An 18,811-nucleotide genomic window follows, 5' to 3' on the forward strand; every position below is an offset into this window, starting at 1 on the left:
ACATACATCTGGAGTTCATTTTCAGTGGCTGGAGGCCCTGACACGCCCATTCTCTCTCTCTCTTCCTCCCTCTTTCTCTTTCTCACCCTCCCTCTCTCAAATAAACAAATAAAAATATTAAAATAATAAAACACAAAAACATTAACTATATAGGAAGAAGTTGGTCTATATGAAACAGAACCTCTGCTTATCAAATGACTGGATTAAAAGACTAAAAATGTAAAAAACACATCCAGAAATAAACCCATATAAATACATTCACTGGATCTGCGACAACAGAGCAAAAGAATAGGATACAGAAGAGATATGGACACAGACCTCTAACCTTCATCAAAATGAGCTCAGATGGACCACAAAGCTAAACATAAAACACTGAATTGGGGGCTAAGTAGATGGTTCAGTGGTTAAAAGTGCTTGCTCTACAAGCCTGCACATCAGAGTTCTGATTCCCAGATGGATGCATAGAGGTTCATGGGTGTGTGATCCCAATGGGAGGTGGAGTCAGGAGAGCCCTGAAGCCTGTAGACCAGCTAGTCTGGTGTCTAAGTGGCAAGCAACAGCAAGAGAGACCCTACCTTAAACCAGGTGAAAGGAGAGGACAATATTTATAGGACATATCTAATAAAGGATTGTTACCCAATATATAAAAAGAACTCTTATTGAATTTTTTTTTGAGACAAAGACTCATGTATCCTGGGCTTGATATGTAGCTGAGAATGACCCTGAACTTCTGTTCTTCCTGCATCCACCTCCCAACTGCTGGGATTACAGGTGTGCAGTATCACGTCCAGTTTACGTGGTGGTAGAGGTTGAACTAGGGCTTTGTATATGCTACATAAAAACTCTGCCAAATAGCTGGGAGTGGTGGCACATGTTTTTAGTCCCAGCATTCAGGAGAAAGAGGTAGGAGGAGCACCATGAGTTCAAGGCCACACTGAGACTACAGAGTGAATTCCAGGTTAGCCTGAGCTAGAGTGAGACCCTACCTAACAAAAAAAAAAAAAAAAAAAAGAAAAAAAAAAAAGAAAAACCACCTCTGCCAACTGAACTACTACATCCCCAACCCCCAAAAGAACTATTTTTTTTTTTTTTTGGTCTTGCTGTAGCCCAGGCTGGCCTTGAACTCACAGTGATCCACCTACCTCTGCCTCCCAAGTGCTGGGATTAAAGGTATGTGCCACCATGCCTGGCCTAAAAGAACTCTTACTGAAACAATTAGAAGACAACTGAACTAAGGTGAAAAGACAACTAGCCAAAGTTGAGATACAGATGGAAAATAAAGACATGAAAAAATGTCTCACATCTTATGTCATTAAGAAAAGCAACTTAAAACAAGATACCACTACACACTACTAGAATGGCCCAATTGGAACAGCACATGACCAAACACTAGGGAGGGGGAAGGGAGGGGCGGGGACATAAAATAACAGGAACGCTCAGTTTCTGGTGGCTAACTGGCATAGCCACTTAAAATATGCCAGATACCATATGCCATATGATCCAGCAACCACATTCCTTGGTATTTATTCCAAGGAGCTGAAAACAAGTCCACATAAAAACTCGCTCACAGTTGTCCATAGCTGCTTTAGTTAACACTGCCAAAACTGGAAGAGACCAATATGTCCTTTGGGAGTTGGACAGATAAGCAAACCATGATCTATCCAGACAACCAAATACTATTCATCTCTAAAAATAAAGTAAAAAGGGGAAAAAGTGAGCCATCAAAAGATTTAACTTTCCGTTGGCAAAACCTCAATGTCTTATTCACTCAAATCTTTCTAGTTCAACAACAAACATCATCTTTTCTGAGCTCTGAAGTTTGTTTTGCCTGGGGGTATATACTAGATATCCAGATTAAGATTCTGATTTTTTTTTAAAAAAAGCATTATGCCAAGGGTACCCTAATTTCAAAATATTGAATCCTAAAAGGTGAGCAGATTTAAGAAGCCCTTCCTTCCTTCCTTCCTTCCTTCCTTCCTTCCTTCCTTCCTTCCTTCCTTCCTTCCTTCCTTCCTTCCTTCCTTCCTGATACAGGGTGTCATTCTTACTATGTAGCTATGGCTGTCCTGGAACTCTCTCTGCAGACCAAGCTGGCCGTGATCTTGCAGCAATCTTCCCACTTCTGCCTACTGAAAGTTGGGGTTACGTATATGAACTACCACACCTAGCTTTATTTATTTATTTATTTATTTGCAAGGAGAAAGAGAGAATGGACACACCAGAAGCTCTTGCCATTGCAAATGAACTCCAGATACATGTGCCATTTTGTGCATCTGGCTTCACAAGGGTACTGGAGAATTAAACCTGGGCAGGCCAATTTTGCAAGCAAGCACCTTTGACCACTGTTCCACCTCCTCAGACCCCACACCTGGCTTTTTAAAAAAGCATTTTTTAGGGCTGGAGGGATGGCTTAAAGGTTAAGGCATTTGCCTACAAAGCCAAAGGACCCAGGTTCAATTCCCCAGGACCCACATTAGCCAGATGCACAAGCGGGTGCATGCATCTGGAGTTCGTTTGCAGTGGCTCTCACTCTCTCTCTCTCTGTAGCCCTCTTTCTCTGTCAAATAAATAAAAATAAAATATTTAAAAAAGCAGCATTTTTTAACTGGGCATGGTGGTACATGCCTCCAATCCCAACACTAGGGAGGCAGAGGTAGGAGGATTGCAACGAGTTCAAGGCCAGCATGAGACTAAAGTGAATTTCAGTTCAGCCTGGGCTATAGTGAGACCCTACCTCAAAAAGGGGGAATCAAGCCAGACTTCATGGCACACGCCTTTAATCCCAGTACTCAGGAGGCAGAGGTAGGAGGATTGCTGTGAGTTCGAGGCCACCCTGAGACTCCATAGTGAATTCCAGATCAGCCTGGGCTAGAGTGAGACCCTACCTCAAAAAAAAGGGGGGGAGGGGAGCAAGTTAAAATTAGGACATGCTATCTCTATACACCTATTAGAATGGGTAAAATAAAAAGTAGTGACAATACAGAATACTAGCCTGGAAAAATGGGTCCTCTACATATTGCTGTGGGGAAAAATAGATTAGCTACCATGGCAATAGCTTGGCAGTTTCCAATTAGGCTGAATAGAGTCTCACCATACTTAGAAAAACGAAAACTTACCTGTAAAGTGTACAAATACCACATTCTTGGTCTTTTTTTGTTTTATTATTTTTTATTTTTTGTTTTTTTGAGGTAGAGCCTCACTGTAGCCCAGGATGACTTAAAATTCACTGTGTAGTCTCAGAGTGGCCTCAAACTCTCAGCGATCCTCCTACCTCTGCCTCTTGAGTGCTGGGCTTAAAGGTGTGTGCCACCATGCCTGGCTATATTCTTTTTAAAAAATTTTTTTTAATTAATTAATTTATTTATTTGAGAGTGGCAGACACAGACAGAAAGACTGATAGAGGGAGAGAGAGAATGGGCGCGCCAGGGCTTCCAGCCTCTGCAAACGAACTTCAGACGCGTGCGCCCCCTTGTGCATCTGGCTAACGTGGGACCTGGGGGGACCTCGAACCAGGGTCCTTAGGCTTCACAGGCAAGCGCTTAACCGCTAAGCCATCTCTCCAGCCCTGGCTATATTTTTGGTCTTAATAAGATAACATAGTGTTACCAATGGTATTTTGGGGGAAGGGTACAGGGGTTCCTAATATTTTGCAATTTCCTGTGATCTTATAATTATTTTAGAATAAAAACATTTTAACCACAGAACTTGATACTGTCCCTATATGCAACCTAAGTGATCTGACCAATGTCACTACACATTCTTGCAATACAGGTTGTAAAGACTATCTTACAAGGCTGTTCACGTTTTATGTAATTAGAAATTAATTTAAGGGGCTGAAGAGATGTATGTAAAAGTATGTAAAAGTGCTTGTCATACAAGTTCATGCTGACCTGGAATTCACTATGTAGTCTGAGGGTGGTCTTGAACTCGGTGATCCTCCTACCTCTGCCTCCCAGGTGCTGGGATTAAAGGCATGTGCCTCTACGCCTGGCTTGAGTTGGGAATCTTTAAGGGTTTTCATTTCCTGTTCTTGAACACCAAAATTTAACAGCTGTCAAGAATTTGCTTTTTTCTGATGGCCAATCAGCCATGAGCTCTTCTGGGAATGGTGTCCTCTCACTGCTGGCCCAGAAGTGGATTCATCCTAACCCCTGCTGCCTAGCCCACCTGGTTCTCACTGAGGGCATTCTCCATCAGGTCAGTCAGCTCCCTGGTGACCCACTGCAGCACCCCTTCCAGGCCCTGCAGGAGGTCTGTGACCCACCAACAATCCCTGCGTACTCCCCACCCTAAGGCTTTCCAGCACATCAGCTGCTCCTACACTGAGGTGCCCATGTAGACCGTAGAGTCTGAGAGTTCTCCAGTGTGAAGGGATCCCTTGCAGCAAGGCCTCTCCACCTCAAGATCTGTCCTCAGGGTAAAAGGCGGCCCCCGATTCCTGGGAAGCCCATGAGGATCTGTCACTCATGCCCACAGGCCCTCTGTGCAGACTTACCGATGGCACTGAGGGCATGCTGGAGCTCCAGGGCGAAAGCAGTGAGGGGCACATCTTCAGACACAGGCATTGCTGCCACCGTGGATAAGTTGCTGGCTGTATTCCCCGAGTCCCACTTGCTGTTTGCTGCATGAAGCCCAAGTTGGTGACCTGCGGAGCAGACACAGAGCCAGGCGTGAGGCTGGGAGGTTGAGGCCACACGGCCAGGAAAGCTTCTCCATTTCCAGATGACACAGGGTACCAGCCAGTGGGACCAGGGCCTGCTATTGGTCTCAAAATGGTGAGAACACCACCTCTGCCTCCTCCATGCCAAGATGAGGTAGGTGTTCCCAGTACTGGCCCAGGCATGAACTCCCCCTGTCCCCTCTGGAGCTTCATGATTCACATTACAATGAAAGCTGGAAAAAATTTTGCCCTATGAGAAGCCTCACCTTTTGACCCAAATCTTCACAGAGTTTTCTACCACTCACTCCAGAAATAGTCTAAGCTTAGATCAACCGACATGTCTTTATCACCTCTTCTCTCCAGAAATGAAGAATGGGTACACAGCTAAGAAAGAGCATGCTGGATTGGGGGCCTTCCTGGGGAGATACCAGCAGAGCTGCCTTTGGGAGAGACTGGGGCAGGTACAGCCTCCCTCTCCTTAAGACCATGGGCACCATGGGTACCACAAAGCCTCATCTAGACCTTCTCCTTGGGCCCCATTTGACTGCAAGGGCTGAGAGGCCAAGCGCCAGGCCAGAGACACCTGGGTCCACAGTTTGCCAGCCTGTAACAGAGGATACTGGCACAGTCTTCCAACCAAGTCCCTTCTTGGTCAGTGCTTCCTGCTTCCATGTAGGTGGCTGAGCATTGCTGACTATACCTGCCAGGCCTGCTCCCTCTCGGCCAGGGTCTCTCATGGTACTGGTGTGCCATGGCTTCGACCTCCGGTGCCCTCTGCTGTCTTCAGTCAGAAGGCTCAGCTTTCCTGTGTAGTGCCCTCCCCCGCTGGCTCAGTGCTGCCAGCACAGCTTCGCCTCCACTTTGACACAGACAGAGCCGTACTCTGACCTGGGCCCGCATCTCCCTGAAGGGCAGGACCAAAGGTTTGACTCCTTTAATGGCTTCTTGCTCCTGAAGAGATAGTTTCCAGAAACTACCAGGCAGATGGTTCCACTTGGTTTGGGGGAGGCAGTACATACCAAACCACACATTCACATAGATGTTCTTTGCAACATTGTTTATGAGAGCACAGGGCAATCTAGGTGCCTGGCAATGAGAAAACAGCTAAACAAATAAACACATAGTGATAAGAAGCACAACACGTCTTTATGTATTGAGGGCTGGAGCGCGGGCCTAGCAGTTAAGCACTTGCCTGTGAAGCCTAAGGACCCCAGTTCAAGGCTCAGTTCCCCAGGACCCACATAAGCCAGATGCACAAAGGGGTACATGCATCTGGAGTTCGTTTGCAGTGGCTGGAGGCCCTGGTGTGCCCATTCTTTCTCTCTCTGCCTCTTTCTCTATTGCTCTCAAATAAACAAATAAAAATAAACAAAAGAAGAAGAGAATGACATAGTGAAAGGAAGATATAACTGGCCAGGGATGGTAGCTCACACCTTTAATCTCAGCAGTTGGGAGGAGGATTCCTGACAGTTCAAGGCCAGCCTGGGACTACAGAGTGAGTTCCAGGTCAGCCTGTGCTACAGTAAGACCCTACCTTAAAAAAAAAACCCTATGGGCTGGAGAGATGGCTTAGCGGTTAAGCGCTTGCCTATGAAGCCTAAGGACCCCGGTTCGAGGCTCGGTTCCCCAGGTCCCACGTTAGCCAGATGCACAAGGGGGCGCACGCGTCTGGAGTTCGTTTGCAGAGGCTGGAAGCCCTGGCGCGCCCATTCTCTCTCTCTCCCTCTATCTGTCTTTCTCTCTGTGTCTGTCTCTCTCAAATAAATAAATAAATAAATAAATAAATTTAAAAAAAAACCCTATAATTTATAAAAATAATTCCATTATGAAATAAACATCCAAAACTTTCCAAAACAAAAGTACTTGTATCTCTACAGAAATAAATAGATGTGGCCTTCTCAGCATGTCTACTCGATGTCCCCCCCAAACATTTGCTCTGGACTTGGCCCTCAGTATTCTCTGCTTGAGCTCCTTGGTGCTCCTGACACCACACCCTGCTCACACTCCTCTTAGTCCCATGAAATGGCCCTGGGCCTCCAGCACCCAGCCTCCATTTCTTCAGTCCGACCGGAGGATGAACCAGGCTCCTCTTTGGTGCTAAGTCCTCCAGCGCCCTCTTCTGGCTCAAGATGAGCCAATGTTCTCAAGTGCCTGTGAGGCCCAACAACCTGTGTAGATCTGTGGTCCCAAGAGCCTCAAGCATTCCACAAGACACCCCTCCTCACCTGGCTCCCTGTTTGTCCCCCCAGATCATAACCTCCTCGCAGGCCTGCAAGGGGACTTCTTTCCTCATTTCACATATGTCCTGGATTCAACCCAGGAGAGGGTGCTCGGCTTCTACCTGAGCACGGTGTTCAGCTGGCAGCAACTGCTTCCCATCAAAGTCAAGAATGGAGGCTACAAAAGGATCACTGACATCTGAGGGGTGTGGTGGCGCACACCTTTAGTCCCAGCACTTGGGAGGCAGAGGTAGGAGGATCACCATGAGTTCAAGACCACCCTGAGACTATACAGTGAATTCCAGGTCAGCCTGGGTGTAGTGGTTTGATTCAGGTGTCTCCCATAAACTTAGGTGTTCTGTATGCTAGGTTCCCAGTTGATGGAGATTTGGGAATTAACGCCTCCTGGAGGGAGTGTACTGTTGGGGGTGAGCTTATGGGTGTTATAGCTACTTTCCCCTTGCTAATGTTTGGCACACTCTCCTGTTCCCATTGTATGACCATGGTATATTATCTATATGTATAGAAGTTGTTAATAAACAGTTTAAAAGAAGGGCAGAACTCAAGCTGTGGATAGAAGATTTAAACAGAAACATCACATTTCAAATATACAGTATAGTCTGAATTACCAAGTGCACTGAGAGCAAGAAAAATCTTATTTAGAGTGGGAAAAGTCAGTCACTCGACAAAATCGACAAGATGGCACAGAGGCCAGAATTCCTTTACAGGAAGCAACGAATGAAGCAGCTGCCACACCCAGCCACAAGCAGCAATCATGAACATTCCTGACTCAAATGAAGAACAGAAGCTTTAGCAAAGACAAAGAACCAAAACATGACAGCAAATTAAAACAGCTCTGGGGCTGGGCGTAGTGGCACTTTAATCCCAGCAGAGATAGGAGAATCACCAAAACCCCACTGAGGGTCTCCAGGGTAACAGGAGCTAGGGCAAGGGAATAAAAGAGTATACAAAAAATAATTTAAGAGCCGGGCTTGGTGGCACACGCCTTAATCCCAGCACTTGGGAGGCAGAGGTAGAAGGTTGGCTGAGTTTGAGGCCACTCTGAGACTACAGAGTGAATTCCAGGTCAGGCTGAGCTGGAGTGAGACCCTACCTCGAAAAAACAAATATATATATATATCAAGGCAGGGCCTGCTGGTACAAGCTTGCCAGCCTAGCACTGAGGAGGGTGAGAATGGCAACTTCCGGGGCAGCTTGGGCTACATAGCAAGACCCTGTCTCAAAAAAATAATAACAAAAAACTCTCTGGATGGCCCTAATAGGAGAATCAGGTGACAGGAAAGGGGAAGTAATACTGAACACAGATCAAATGAAACTATTATATTTAAACATCAGAGAGAGGAAAAGATATAAAAATGAAAAGTGTCCCAGATACCTTTAGGACAATAACAAAAGGTCTTGTGTTTGTGTCATTTTGTTTCCAAAAGAAAAGAATACAATGTTGAAAGAGTATGTGAATAAAGAAATTTTTGCAATTTGTTAAAAGATATAAACCTCCAGATTTAAACTGAACTAACCCCAAACCACACAAATCCAAAGAATTTGTGCTAAGATATTTTGAAATAAAATTTCTTACAACTAAATATGAAGAAAAAAAATAGTCACAATCAGGAGTGATGGTTCACACTTTTAATCCCACCACTTGGGAGATTGAAGTAGGAGGACTGCCATGAGTTTGAGATAGCTTGAATGTAACAGTTTATATGGACCCATAGACTCAGGCGTTTTTTTTTTTTAAGACTCACACAGTTTTAAAATATTTTATTTGTTTATTTGAGAGAGAAAATTGGGCATATCATGGCCTCTACCACTGCAAACAAACTCCAGATACACGTTCCATCTTGTGCATTTGTCTTTACCTGGATACTGGGGGAATCTAATCCAGGTCCTTAGGCTTTGCAGGAAAGTGCCTTAACTGCTGAACTTCTTTCTAGCCATACACTTGGGCTTTTTTTTTTAACTTTATTTTTATTTATGTATTAGAGAGAGAGAGAGAATGGGCACCCCAGGGCCTTCAGCCTCTGCAAACGAACTCCAGATGCATGCGCCCCTTTGTGCATCTGGCTTGTATGGGTCCTGGAGAGTCGAACAGAGATCCTTTGGCTTTGCAGGCAAATGCCTTTAACCGCTGAGACATCTCTCCAGCCCCACTCAGGCACTTTTGATTAACTTATTACTTGAGCCCCTAGCAGGCAATTTCCTGCTGGGGGGGGGCATGTCTCTGGGGTAAATCTTATTGTCCATCCCCACAGTGTGTTTGGGGGTGGATCTGAATTCCAGCCCAAAGGTATGGAGGAGAGAGCAGTTTGAGCTCTGGCGGTTCATACTAGCTTATGGTGCTGGCTGTTTGGTGGTTTCGGTCTGCTTGGATCTATGAAAGGCATTCAGGGCAGAAAGAATGTAAGAGCCAAAGGAAGAGTAGGACTCCTTATAACATGCTCCTCCAGACACAAATGGCCTGAATGTCCATGACCTCACAGTGCCTGACACTACCTACACAAGACCATCATAATAGGAGGAAAAGATGATGACATCAAAATAAAAGAGAGACTGATTGAGAGGGGAAGAGGATATGATAGAGAATGGAATTTCAAGGGAAAAGTGGGGAGGAGGGAATTACCATGGTATATTATTTACAATCATGGAAGTTGTCAATAAAAATATTCCAATAAATGAATAAATAAATGAAAGAAGGAAAGAAAGAAAGGAAGAAAGAGAGAAAGGCATTCAGCTTCTTCCACCATTGATGGAACTTCTCCTGGATCTGTAAACCTGAAATAAATTGTTTCTCCCATAAACTGCATCTGCTTAGATGTTCATTCCAGCAATGTGGAGCTTACTACAACCCCAAGGCTAGCCTGGAACTTACTCTGTAGCCCAGGCTGGCTACAATAGATGTTAATGGTCTAACCAGATGATGAAATAAAAGGTAAAGATTGTCATAAGAGATGATAAAAACATGACCCAGATGCTTTAAGAAACCAAACATGGGCTGGACAGAAGGCTCAGCAGTTAAGGAATTTGCCTAAAAGCCTAAAGATCTGGGTTCACTTTCCCAGTATTCATGTAAAGCCAGATGCACAAAGTGGCACATGTATCTAGAGTTCATCCAGAGTGTAGAAGGAAGCCCTGGTGAACCTATTCTTTCTGTCTCCTCTTCTCTTCTCTCCTTTCCTCTCCTCTCCAGTGATTCCCCAGTACCCACGTAAAGCCAGATGCACAAAGTGGTACATGCATCTGAAGTCATTTGCAGCTGCTGGAAGCCCTGGTGCACCCATTCCTTCTGTCTCCTATCTCTTTGTCTGCTTGCAGATAAATAATTTTTTTAAGGGGGCTAGAGAAAGGGCTTATAGGTTAAGGCACTTGCCTGAATAGCCTAACAACTTGGGTTTAATTCCCCAGTATCCACGTAAAGCCAGGTGCACAAAGTGACATATGCATCTGGAGTTCATTTGCAGGGACTGTAGGCCCTGGTGCACCCATTCTGTCTGTCTCTCTTCTATCTCTCTCTGCTTGCAAATAAATAAATTTTAAAAAGAAAAAGATATCAAAGATAATGATACAGATAGGTCAAAAGCAAAATAAAAAGGGTATAATGTGTCAAACAGTGTGGTGTCTCCCCTAAAGTTCATGTCCACTCAGAACTTCAGAATGTGACCTTCTGGGGAAATAAGAGCCTTGCAGAAGCTCAGTCTCCACCTAGCTGTATCCACAACCCAAACACATTGGCATTCTGCTGGAGTACAAGACTTTTTTATAAGAGAAGGAGAGAAAGAGAGAGAGAAAATTAGCGCACCAGGGCCTCCAGCCACTATAATCAAACTCCAGATGCTTGTGCCACCTTGTGCGCATGTCATGTGTGACCTTGCGCACTTGCATCACCTTGGACATCTGACTTATTTGGGACCTGGAGAGTCCAGAATAGGTCCTTAGGCTTTGCAGATAAGCGCCTTAATCACTAAGCCATCTGTCCAGCCCTAGAGTAAAAGATTTAAGAGGGAACACAATACTCAAAAGAAAGATTGTGACCAGGTGTACTGAGAACCAAGAGCCAGACAACAGCATAGCTGCCCAGGGAGCCATCACTTCAGTAAGCATGTAGCACAGGGCACCAGTGTCAGCTGTGAAAACACACAGACTCCTGTCCTGGCACAGATCACATGTCAGTTCAGAGACAGGCCACAAATATGCTAGGGAGAACTGATGGGAAATGAAGCAAAAGATGAAATTGGGGCTGAGATCACCAGGGTGGATGGGAAGGTTATGGAGGTTGCGCTGAGAAGGGGACACAGGCATGTGGAAGGGTGGTGCAGGCAGGGGGTAGGAAAGAGCCGTGGGCATGGTTGGCCACAGAAAAGCAAAGAGCCAAGCTCCAACAGCACAGTTGTTATAAATCTGGGATCCAGAAAAAGAGGACAGCCCTACAACACAGAGCTCCCAAAGAAGGGACACACTCTGAGCTAAAAGAAAACAAATATGCTGGGAGAGATTTTTAATTCCTGAAACCCTAGAATGTTTCTTCGTCTTTTCACACTTGGCACAGGACAGACAACAGCAGCCTCCAACTATCCCACTCTCCGGGAGCTTCAGCCTCTCAGCCTCTGCTTCCTTTTGCTAATCACTTGACAAAAATAGGAGGGAGCTATATCACATTTCTTTTCTCACATAGTAGAGCTTGTCTTGGTACTGCCCACATTGAGACATATCTTAGCAAAATCTTCTGGCACTGCCAAAATCTAAGCTGTCCCTTAACCCTATCCTGCCAAGAGTTTCCCCTGGTGGGAGCTCTGGGTTGTAGTCAAGTGTCAGGCAGTCCAGCACCCAATACTGCCCAGAGGCTGGGGCTGGCCTCTGTACCTTCTCTTCCCTCCCATCCAAGAGGGGTACAGGCAGGGTTCCAATGTAAAGGTAAGACTCACCTGTCGCGGATCCCTGCTGTAGGCTGCCCAGGATCTTTTCACCCAAAAGGTGAATCAACCGAGTCACCACCTTGGGGCAGAGAAAGAAGAGAAACACAAAACCACAGATTTATTCATTCATTCATCTATTTTGCTTTTTCAAGATAGGGCCTCACTACTCTAGCTCAGGCTGACCTGGAATTCACTACATAGTCTCAGGGTAGGCTCAAACTCACAGTGATCCTCCTACCTCTGTCTCCCAAGTACTGGGATTAAAGGCATGTGCCACCACGCCTGTGACAGGTACCAAAGGCCTCATAGTGATGCTCAAACAGGACATTTGGGCCACTTTTTTCAAATCCGCCAGTGAGTGGAAAACACTGTAGGTTACAAATGACAAGGGCCTGTATACAACCTTCTGGTTGACAGGGAAATGAAACGACTCTGAAGGGTGAGGTGGTTGTTCAGTCCCAGGGGGTGGCTATGGTGGACAGCAGGCATGGAAGTGCACACACTGTGATCAAGTCTGCTGTAAGCTATCATACTTACTCCAAGGCAGGTGACCATGAAAGCTGCTCACAATACCTAAGTAGGGCAAAGATAGTCTCACAGGGCCAAGGCCTCATCTCTACTAGAGGTCCCCTACCCATGAGTAGCATCATCTAAGGGGTACCTGGGCCACTTCCAGCAAGCTAACTTAGGGATCTTTACTTGCCCCAGGATGTTGCAGTCAGAGACCCACTAAAGACTTAATTGAAACATTCCAATTTTTGGATATAAGACAAAAAAAAAAAAATAGTCTCAGCAGAGAAGTCTTAAAGAGAAGCTAGAAAGCATAGTGTTTTAAGATGCAGCCAATCCAGCACCAACTGTTAATTAAGCTATTTTTTGTATTTTTAATATTTTATTTATTATATGTTTAATTAATTTATTTGAGAAACAGTGTGTGAGAGAAAGAGAAAGAGGAAGAGGCACATAGAGACAGAGAGAGAGAATGGGCATACCAGGGCCTCCATCCAGTGCAAACAAACTCCAGAAGAATGTGCCACCTTGTACATTGGGATTATGTGGGTACTGGGGAAATTGAACCTAGGTCCTTAAGTTTCTTAGGCAAACACTTAACTGCTTAAACCATCTCTCCACAGCCATAAAAATATTTTATTATTTATTTATTAGAGAAAGAGAGAGAGAATGGGTACACCAGGACCTCTGGACACTACAAATGGACTCCAGACACACGTGACACATGCAAGTGGGGTACTAGGGAGTTAAACCTTGGTCCTAGGCTTTGCAGGTAAGCACCTTAACCATTAAGCCAACGCTCCTTTTTGTATTTTTTTTAAAGAATTTTTTAAAATTAATTTATTTATTTGAGAGCGACAGACACAGAGAGAAAGACAGATAGAGGGAGAGAGAGAGAATGGGCGCGCCAGGGCTTCCAGCCTCTGCAAACAAACTCCAGACGCGTGCGCCCCCTTGTGCATCTGGCTAACGTGGGACCTGGGGAACCGAGCCTCGAACCGGGGTCCTTAGGCTTCACAGGCAAGCGCTTAACCGCTAAGCCATCTCTCCAGCCCTCCTTTTTGTATTTTTTAAATTTATTTTTATTTTTATTTAATTATTTGAGAGAGGGAAAGAGCCAGAGAGAGAATGGGTGCACCAGGGCTTTCAGCCACCACAAACAGACCCTAGTTGGATGCACCACCTTGAGCATCTGGCTTACGTGGGTCCTGGGGAATCGAACTGAGGTCCTTTGGCTTTGTAGGCAAGCACTTTAACCACTAAGCCATCTCTCCAGCACCCCTCCTTTTTGTATTTTTTTGGGGGGATTCTAAGGTAGGGTCTCACTCTAGCTCAGGCTGACCTGGAATTCACTATGTATTCTCAGGGTGGCCTCAAACTCTCAGCGATCCTCCTACCTCTGCCTCCCAAGTGCTGGGATTAAAGGCGTGTGCCACCACGCCCGGTTTCCTTTTTGTATTTTTTCAAAGTGGGGTCTCACACTAGGCCAGAATGACTTAGAACTCACTCTGTAGTCCCAGGCTAGACTCAATCCATGACAATTCTCCTACCTCTACCTTAAGCTATTTTTAAAATATTTTATTTATTTGCACATACACACACCCCAGAAAGAAGAGACAGAGAGAAAGGCACTCATCAGGGCCTCTAGCCACCACAAATGAACTCCAGATGCATGCAGCACTTTGTGCATCTGGCTTTACATAGGTACTGGAACCCAGAATGTTAGGCTTTACAGGCAAGCACCTTAACACTGATCCATCTCCCTTATGCTATTGTTAGTTAGTTAGTTAGTTAGTTGGTTAGTTTTTTGAGGAAGGGTCTCACTCTAGCCCAGGCTGACCTGGAATTCACTATGTAGTCTCAGGGTGGCCTCAAACTCATGATGATTCTCTTACCTCTGCCTCTTGAGTGCTGGGATTAAAGGAGTGTGTCACTATGCCTAGCTTATTTTTTATTCTATTTATTTGAAAGAGGAAGAAAGATAAAGATAAGAGAGAATGGGCATGCCAGGGCCTCTAGCCACTGCAAATGAACTCCAGATACATGTGCCACCTTGTGCAACTGGCTTTATGTGGGTACTAGGGAATGGAACCTTGGCCCTTTGGCTTTTCAGACAAGTGCCTGAACTGCTAAGCCATCTCTCCATCCAAGCATTTTTTGTAGTTTTTTAAAATATATTTTTCATTTTTTCTTTAGGCTTCACAGGCAAGTTCCTTAATTGCTAGGCCACCTATCCAGCCCTCCATCTTACTTTTTTAAGACAAGGTCTTGCACTGAATCTAGAGGTCACCAATTTGACCATCTCCCTAGCCACATGCTTACTAATGTATAATTGTGACAAATTTACTTATTTATTTATTTAATTTGAGGCATTGGAAACTCAATCCAGGGCCTTGTATATGCTAGCTAATCACTCTACTCTGAACTATATCCCTAGCCCTTTTACATTTTATTTGCGACAGGGTCTTGCTTAATTCCCTAGGCAGGCCTGGACTCACCATGTAGACCAAGTGAGCCTCAAACTTGAGATCCTTATGCATCAGTCTCCCAGTGCTGGGATTAAAAGTGTACAGTAACACACCTGGCTAATTACTGTTACTTTTAAAGGCCATTATTCTTTAGAGAAATATTCAGATTTTAATGGATAGAACACAGTGTTTGGCTTTATAACTTTCAGGGTGTGTGTGTGAAATGATACAACCCAGGTGAATGGAGGCCATAGAATTCCCTATCTCTGCTTTTTATGTGCTTTCCATAATAGAATGCATTATTAAAAAAAAGCTTGAGGGGTGGAGAGATGGCTTAGCAGTTAAGATGCCTGCCTGCAAAGCCTAAAGACTCATGTTCTACTCTCCAGATCCCCCATAGCTACATACACAAAGGTGAGGCAAGCACAGGTTGCACATGCCCACTAGGTGGCGCAAGTGTCTGGAGTTTTATTGGAGTGGCTGAGGCCCTGGTGTGGATTCTCTCTCTCTCCTTCTCTCTAAAATAAAAAAAGTAAGGTGGAGAGCAGCTGAGGACAACATCTCCCATTGACTTCTGGCTTCTACGTGCACCTGCACACACATGCACCTCCACATGTGTGCTCATACACACTACACACACATATATATGCAAAACAAATGAATTTAAAGTGAAGGGTAATTTAAAAAATATTTCTACATCAAGAGGCAAAGGTTTGAAATTGTACAATACGTGAATAAAAAGGTACCTGATAGCTTTCAAAATTGGGAAAACACAAATTTACTGTGAGCATGGCTGATGTTGAGAGGCTGCTGTGTGCTGGCCTTGTGTGGACCGTGGCCTTGAGGAGCACGTCACACGGCATGAAACAGTATAGCTGCTTTGGAGACCTGTCTGCAGTTTCTAAATCACACATGACCCAGCAACTTGACAAGGGAAGTACATCATTTGTCTGTAACACCACTTGTCAAAAATGTGCTCACCAGCCAATTCCCAAGAGTCCCAAACTGAAAATCACCAGAACACCACCCAGAGAACAGACAGATGGACTGTGGTGCACAGTGGGACACAGCTCGTCAATGAAACAAGTCACACACAAAATGCCACATTCTGTACTAGTTCACTTACACACAATGAAATAACAGCTGGTGTCTAGCTCAGGGTAAGTAAGTAAATAAATGACAGAAACTGGAAAGCAAGGGCAGGGTGCTGACTGGGAGCACCCACCATGGGGCTCCCTGGGGAACTCCTCCAGATGAAGCAAGTGCTCCTTGCTCCGCAGCCGCAGGCCTCTGGCCCCCATTGCTCTCTTTGAGTTGCTGTCCTGTGCTGCATAAGTTGAAGAGCTCCTCCCCGAAGTCTTGGCTTCATGCCTCACTTTTCTCACTCCATGCTAGCTGACTGCTCCACACTGTGTCCATCTGCACTTGACTGAACCATCACCTGCCCCAGAGGTGCAGCTGGGAAAGGGGCCCTTCGTCACCCTTACCTTACCTGTGGGTACCTGCGCTTGATGGATGTCAGGGCTCCTGCTGGCAGCTTGGCTAGTTCTGAATCCCGGACAGCATGCACTGTGGTCGCCCTGCCCTGGTGGGTCAGTGTCTCCACCTGAGGAAGAGGATCAAAATGCTGGGACTGCACAGATCAGCTCAGGGGCCCAGGTAGGCCAGGTTGGCCATACCTGGAGCCCAGCCCAGCACAAGTGCTGATCAGGTAGATAGCAGGCTACAGGAGAGCCACTCTCAACACTCCCTTAGACACAAGTGCCTTTAGAAGAGCCACACCATCCACAAGGGGCCCACATCAGATATATCCCTCAGAACCTGCAGAAGCCCTGTGAGAAACATAAATGCACCTGCTCCAACATCTGGCCAGCTGCGCAAGCTCCTACCTGGAGAATGGTGGCTGGACCAACACACCACACAGTGCGGCCACCCTAAGGCCAGGGCCAGATGAACATCAAGAAACCCCAGACTCTGACAAGGAAGACCCACAGCCAGGCAGAGCTCAGAAAGAACAAGGCAGGGGCTATGCTGACATGGGGGCTATGCAGCAAAAAATGACCACTAGCACATCTGCCTAGTCATCATGAGCATCTGGGAGAATGCCCCAGAACCCTGTCTCCAGATAATAAAGAGCTCCTGGACTACTTCTTGGGCTTTCTCATACATGGTTTAAAAGCAGAAGACAGCCAGGCAGGGTGGCACACACCTTTAATCCCAGCACTCGGGAGGCAGAGGTAGGAGGATCACCATGAGTTCGAGGCCACCCTGAGACTACATATAGAGAATTCCAAGTCAGCCTGGGCTGAAGTGAGACCCTACCTCGAAAAATAAAAAAATAAATAAAAAGCAGGCATGGTGGCTCACACCTGTTACCTCAGCACTTGGGAAGCTGAGGCAAGCGGATTACTAGTGAGAGTCCAGCATGGGGTACACAGTGAAACGCTGCCTCAAAAAAAAAAAAAACGACAGACAGACTCAGTCAACTGAGGTGGCTCACACCTGTAATCTCAGTACTTGGGAGGCTGAAGCAGGAGTATCGCCAAGTCCAGCCTGGGGTGAATAGTGAGACTTCTGCAAATTTTTAAAAGGCAGACCCAGCTGGATGTGGTGGCTCATTGTAATCCCAGCACTCAAGAGGCTGAGGCAAGAAGACTGCCACAAATTCAAGGCCAGCTTGGACTACATTGTGCATTTCAGGACTGCTTGGGCTATAGGGAGACTGTTTCAAAGAAAAGGCAGCAGAAACACCAAGAAACCCAGATTGGAATGGGAGCTCCACAAACCCAGCATCACGAAGTCCTGGGTCGATCAGTGCAGCTCAGAACAAAGAAGCGACTGGTGCCAGGCAGCACCGAGAGGCCTGGGCGGGCTGCCAGTCACCCTCACTAGAGGCTATCAGGCCACTACTTACCAGTACCCCAGCACTTGTTAGGGACAAGTGAGCAGCCAGAAAGAAGAAATGAGTACACTGGGCTTCCCAGGAGGCCTAGTAGCTCACCCAAGATGAGTCACCTGACAGAAGGCAGGGCCTCTGTGACTCAGCTTAGGAGGGTCACCTTCCTGCCAGTCACTCATGCCCTCTCCCCCATTCCAGGTAACTAGCCAAGCCAGTTACAGTGTGTCACAAAAATCATAGGAGGAGGCAGCACCTACCACACCAACAAGGTCCCCACGGCCATATTCCCCTGCCAGGCGCTTTTTCCCATCGTCCTTCCGGATCACAGAACGCAGCCGGCCGCTAAGGACGATATATGTGCAATCGGACTTGTCTCCCTGCCTGTAGAGACACACAGGCCCTCAGCTTATCCGTCTTGGTGGACCTCAAGGTCAGCTTCTCAACAGCAAACCATACACCAGAACACAAATAAACAAAATAAGTGTGTGTGTATATATACATATATATATATGTGTGTGTGTGTGTGTGTGTGCGTGCGCGCGCGTCTGTGTGTGTGTATATACACACATACATACATACAGTCTTCTCAGTAAGGCTTTTTGTTTGGAAAGTAGTTCTTTTCATTTATAAAATACTTGTTCTGGGGGCTGGGGTAAGGCTTAGTTGGTAAAGCGCTTGCTGCACAAGCATGAGGTCCTGAGTTCAGAGGTGAACACCTATGGAAAAGCTGAGTGTGGCAGCGTGTACAGGGAATTCCAGCACTGGGAAGGCTGAGACAAGAGGATCCCAGGAACTTGCTAGCTAGCTAGTCTAGCCAAATCAGTGAGCTCCAGGGTCAGTGTGAGATCCTGTCTCAAAAAATTGGGTGAAAGCCGGGTATGGTGGTGCATGCCTTTAATCCCAGCACTTGGGAGGCAGAGGTAGGAGGATTGCCGTGAGTTCGAGGCCACCCTGAGACTCCATAGTGAATTCCAGGTCAGCCTGGGCTAGAGTAAGACCCTACCTCAAAAAAAAAAAAAAAATTGGGTGAGGGGCTGGAGTAATGGCTTAGCTGTTAAAGCACTTGCCTGCAAAGCCTAAAAACCTGAGTTTGATTCCCCAGTACCCATGTAAGCCAGCTGCTC

At 46.0% G+C, this 18,811-nt stretch overlaps 1 protein-coding gene across 3 annotated transcripts in view; it reads right to left on the reverse strand.

Moving 5' to 3' along the window:
- Positions 1–18,811, reverse strand: part of Pnpla7 (patatin like phospholipase domain containing 7) — a 92,741-nt gene that overhangs the window by 23,119 nt on the left and 50,811 nt on the right. For all 3 annotated transcript variants that reach the window (XM_045153488.1, XM_045153484.1, XM_004653882.2), the window contains 4 exons: positions 17,945–18,068; positions 16,281–16,394; positions 11,820–11,889; positions 4,496–4,645 (listed from right to left, as the gene is read on the reverse strand). In XM_045153488.1, the coding sequence (XP_045009423.1) occupies positions 4,496–4,645; positions 11,820–11,889; positions 16,281–16,394; positions 17,945–18,068 (458 nt within the window). The remainder of the gene's footprint in view (positions 1–4,495; positions 4,646–11,819; positions 11,890–16,280; positions 16,395–17,944; positions 18,069–18,811) is intronic.

Source organism: Jaculus jaculus, chromosome 1 (assembly GCF_020740685.1).
Source record: "Jaculus jaculus isolate mJacJac1 chromosome 1, mJacJac1.mat.Y.cur, whole genome shotgun sequence".
NCBI classification, from domain to species: domain Eukaryota; kingdom Metazoa; phylum Chordata; class Mammalia; order Rodentia; family Dipodidae; genus Jaculus; species Jaculus jaculus.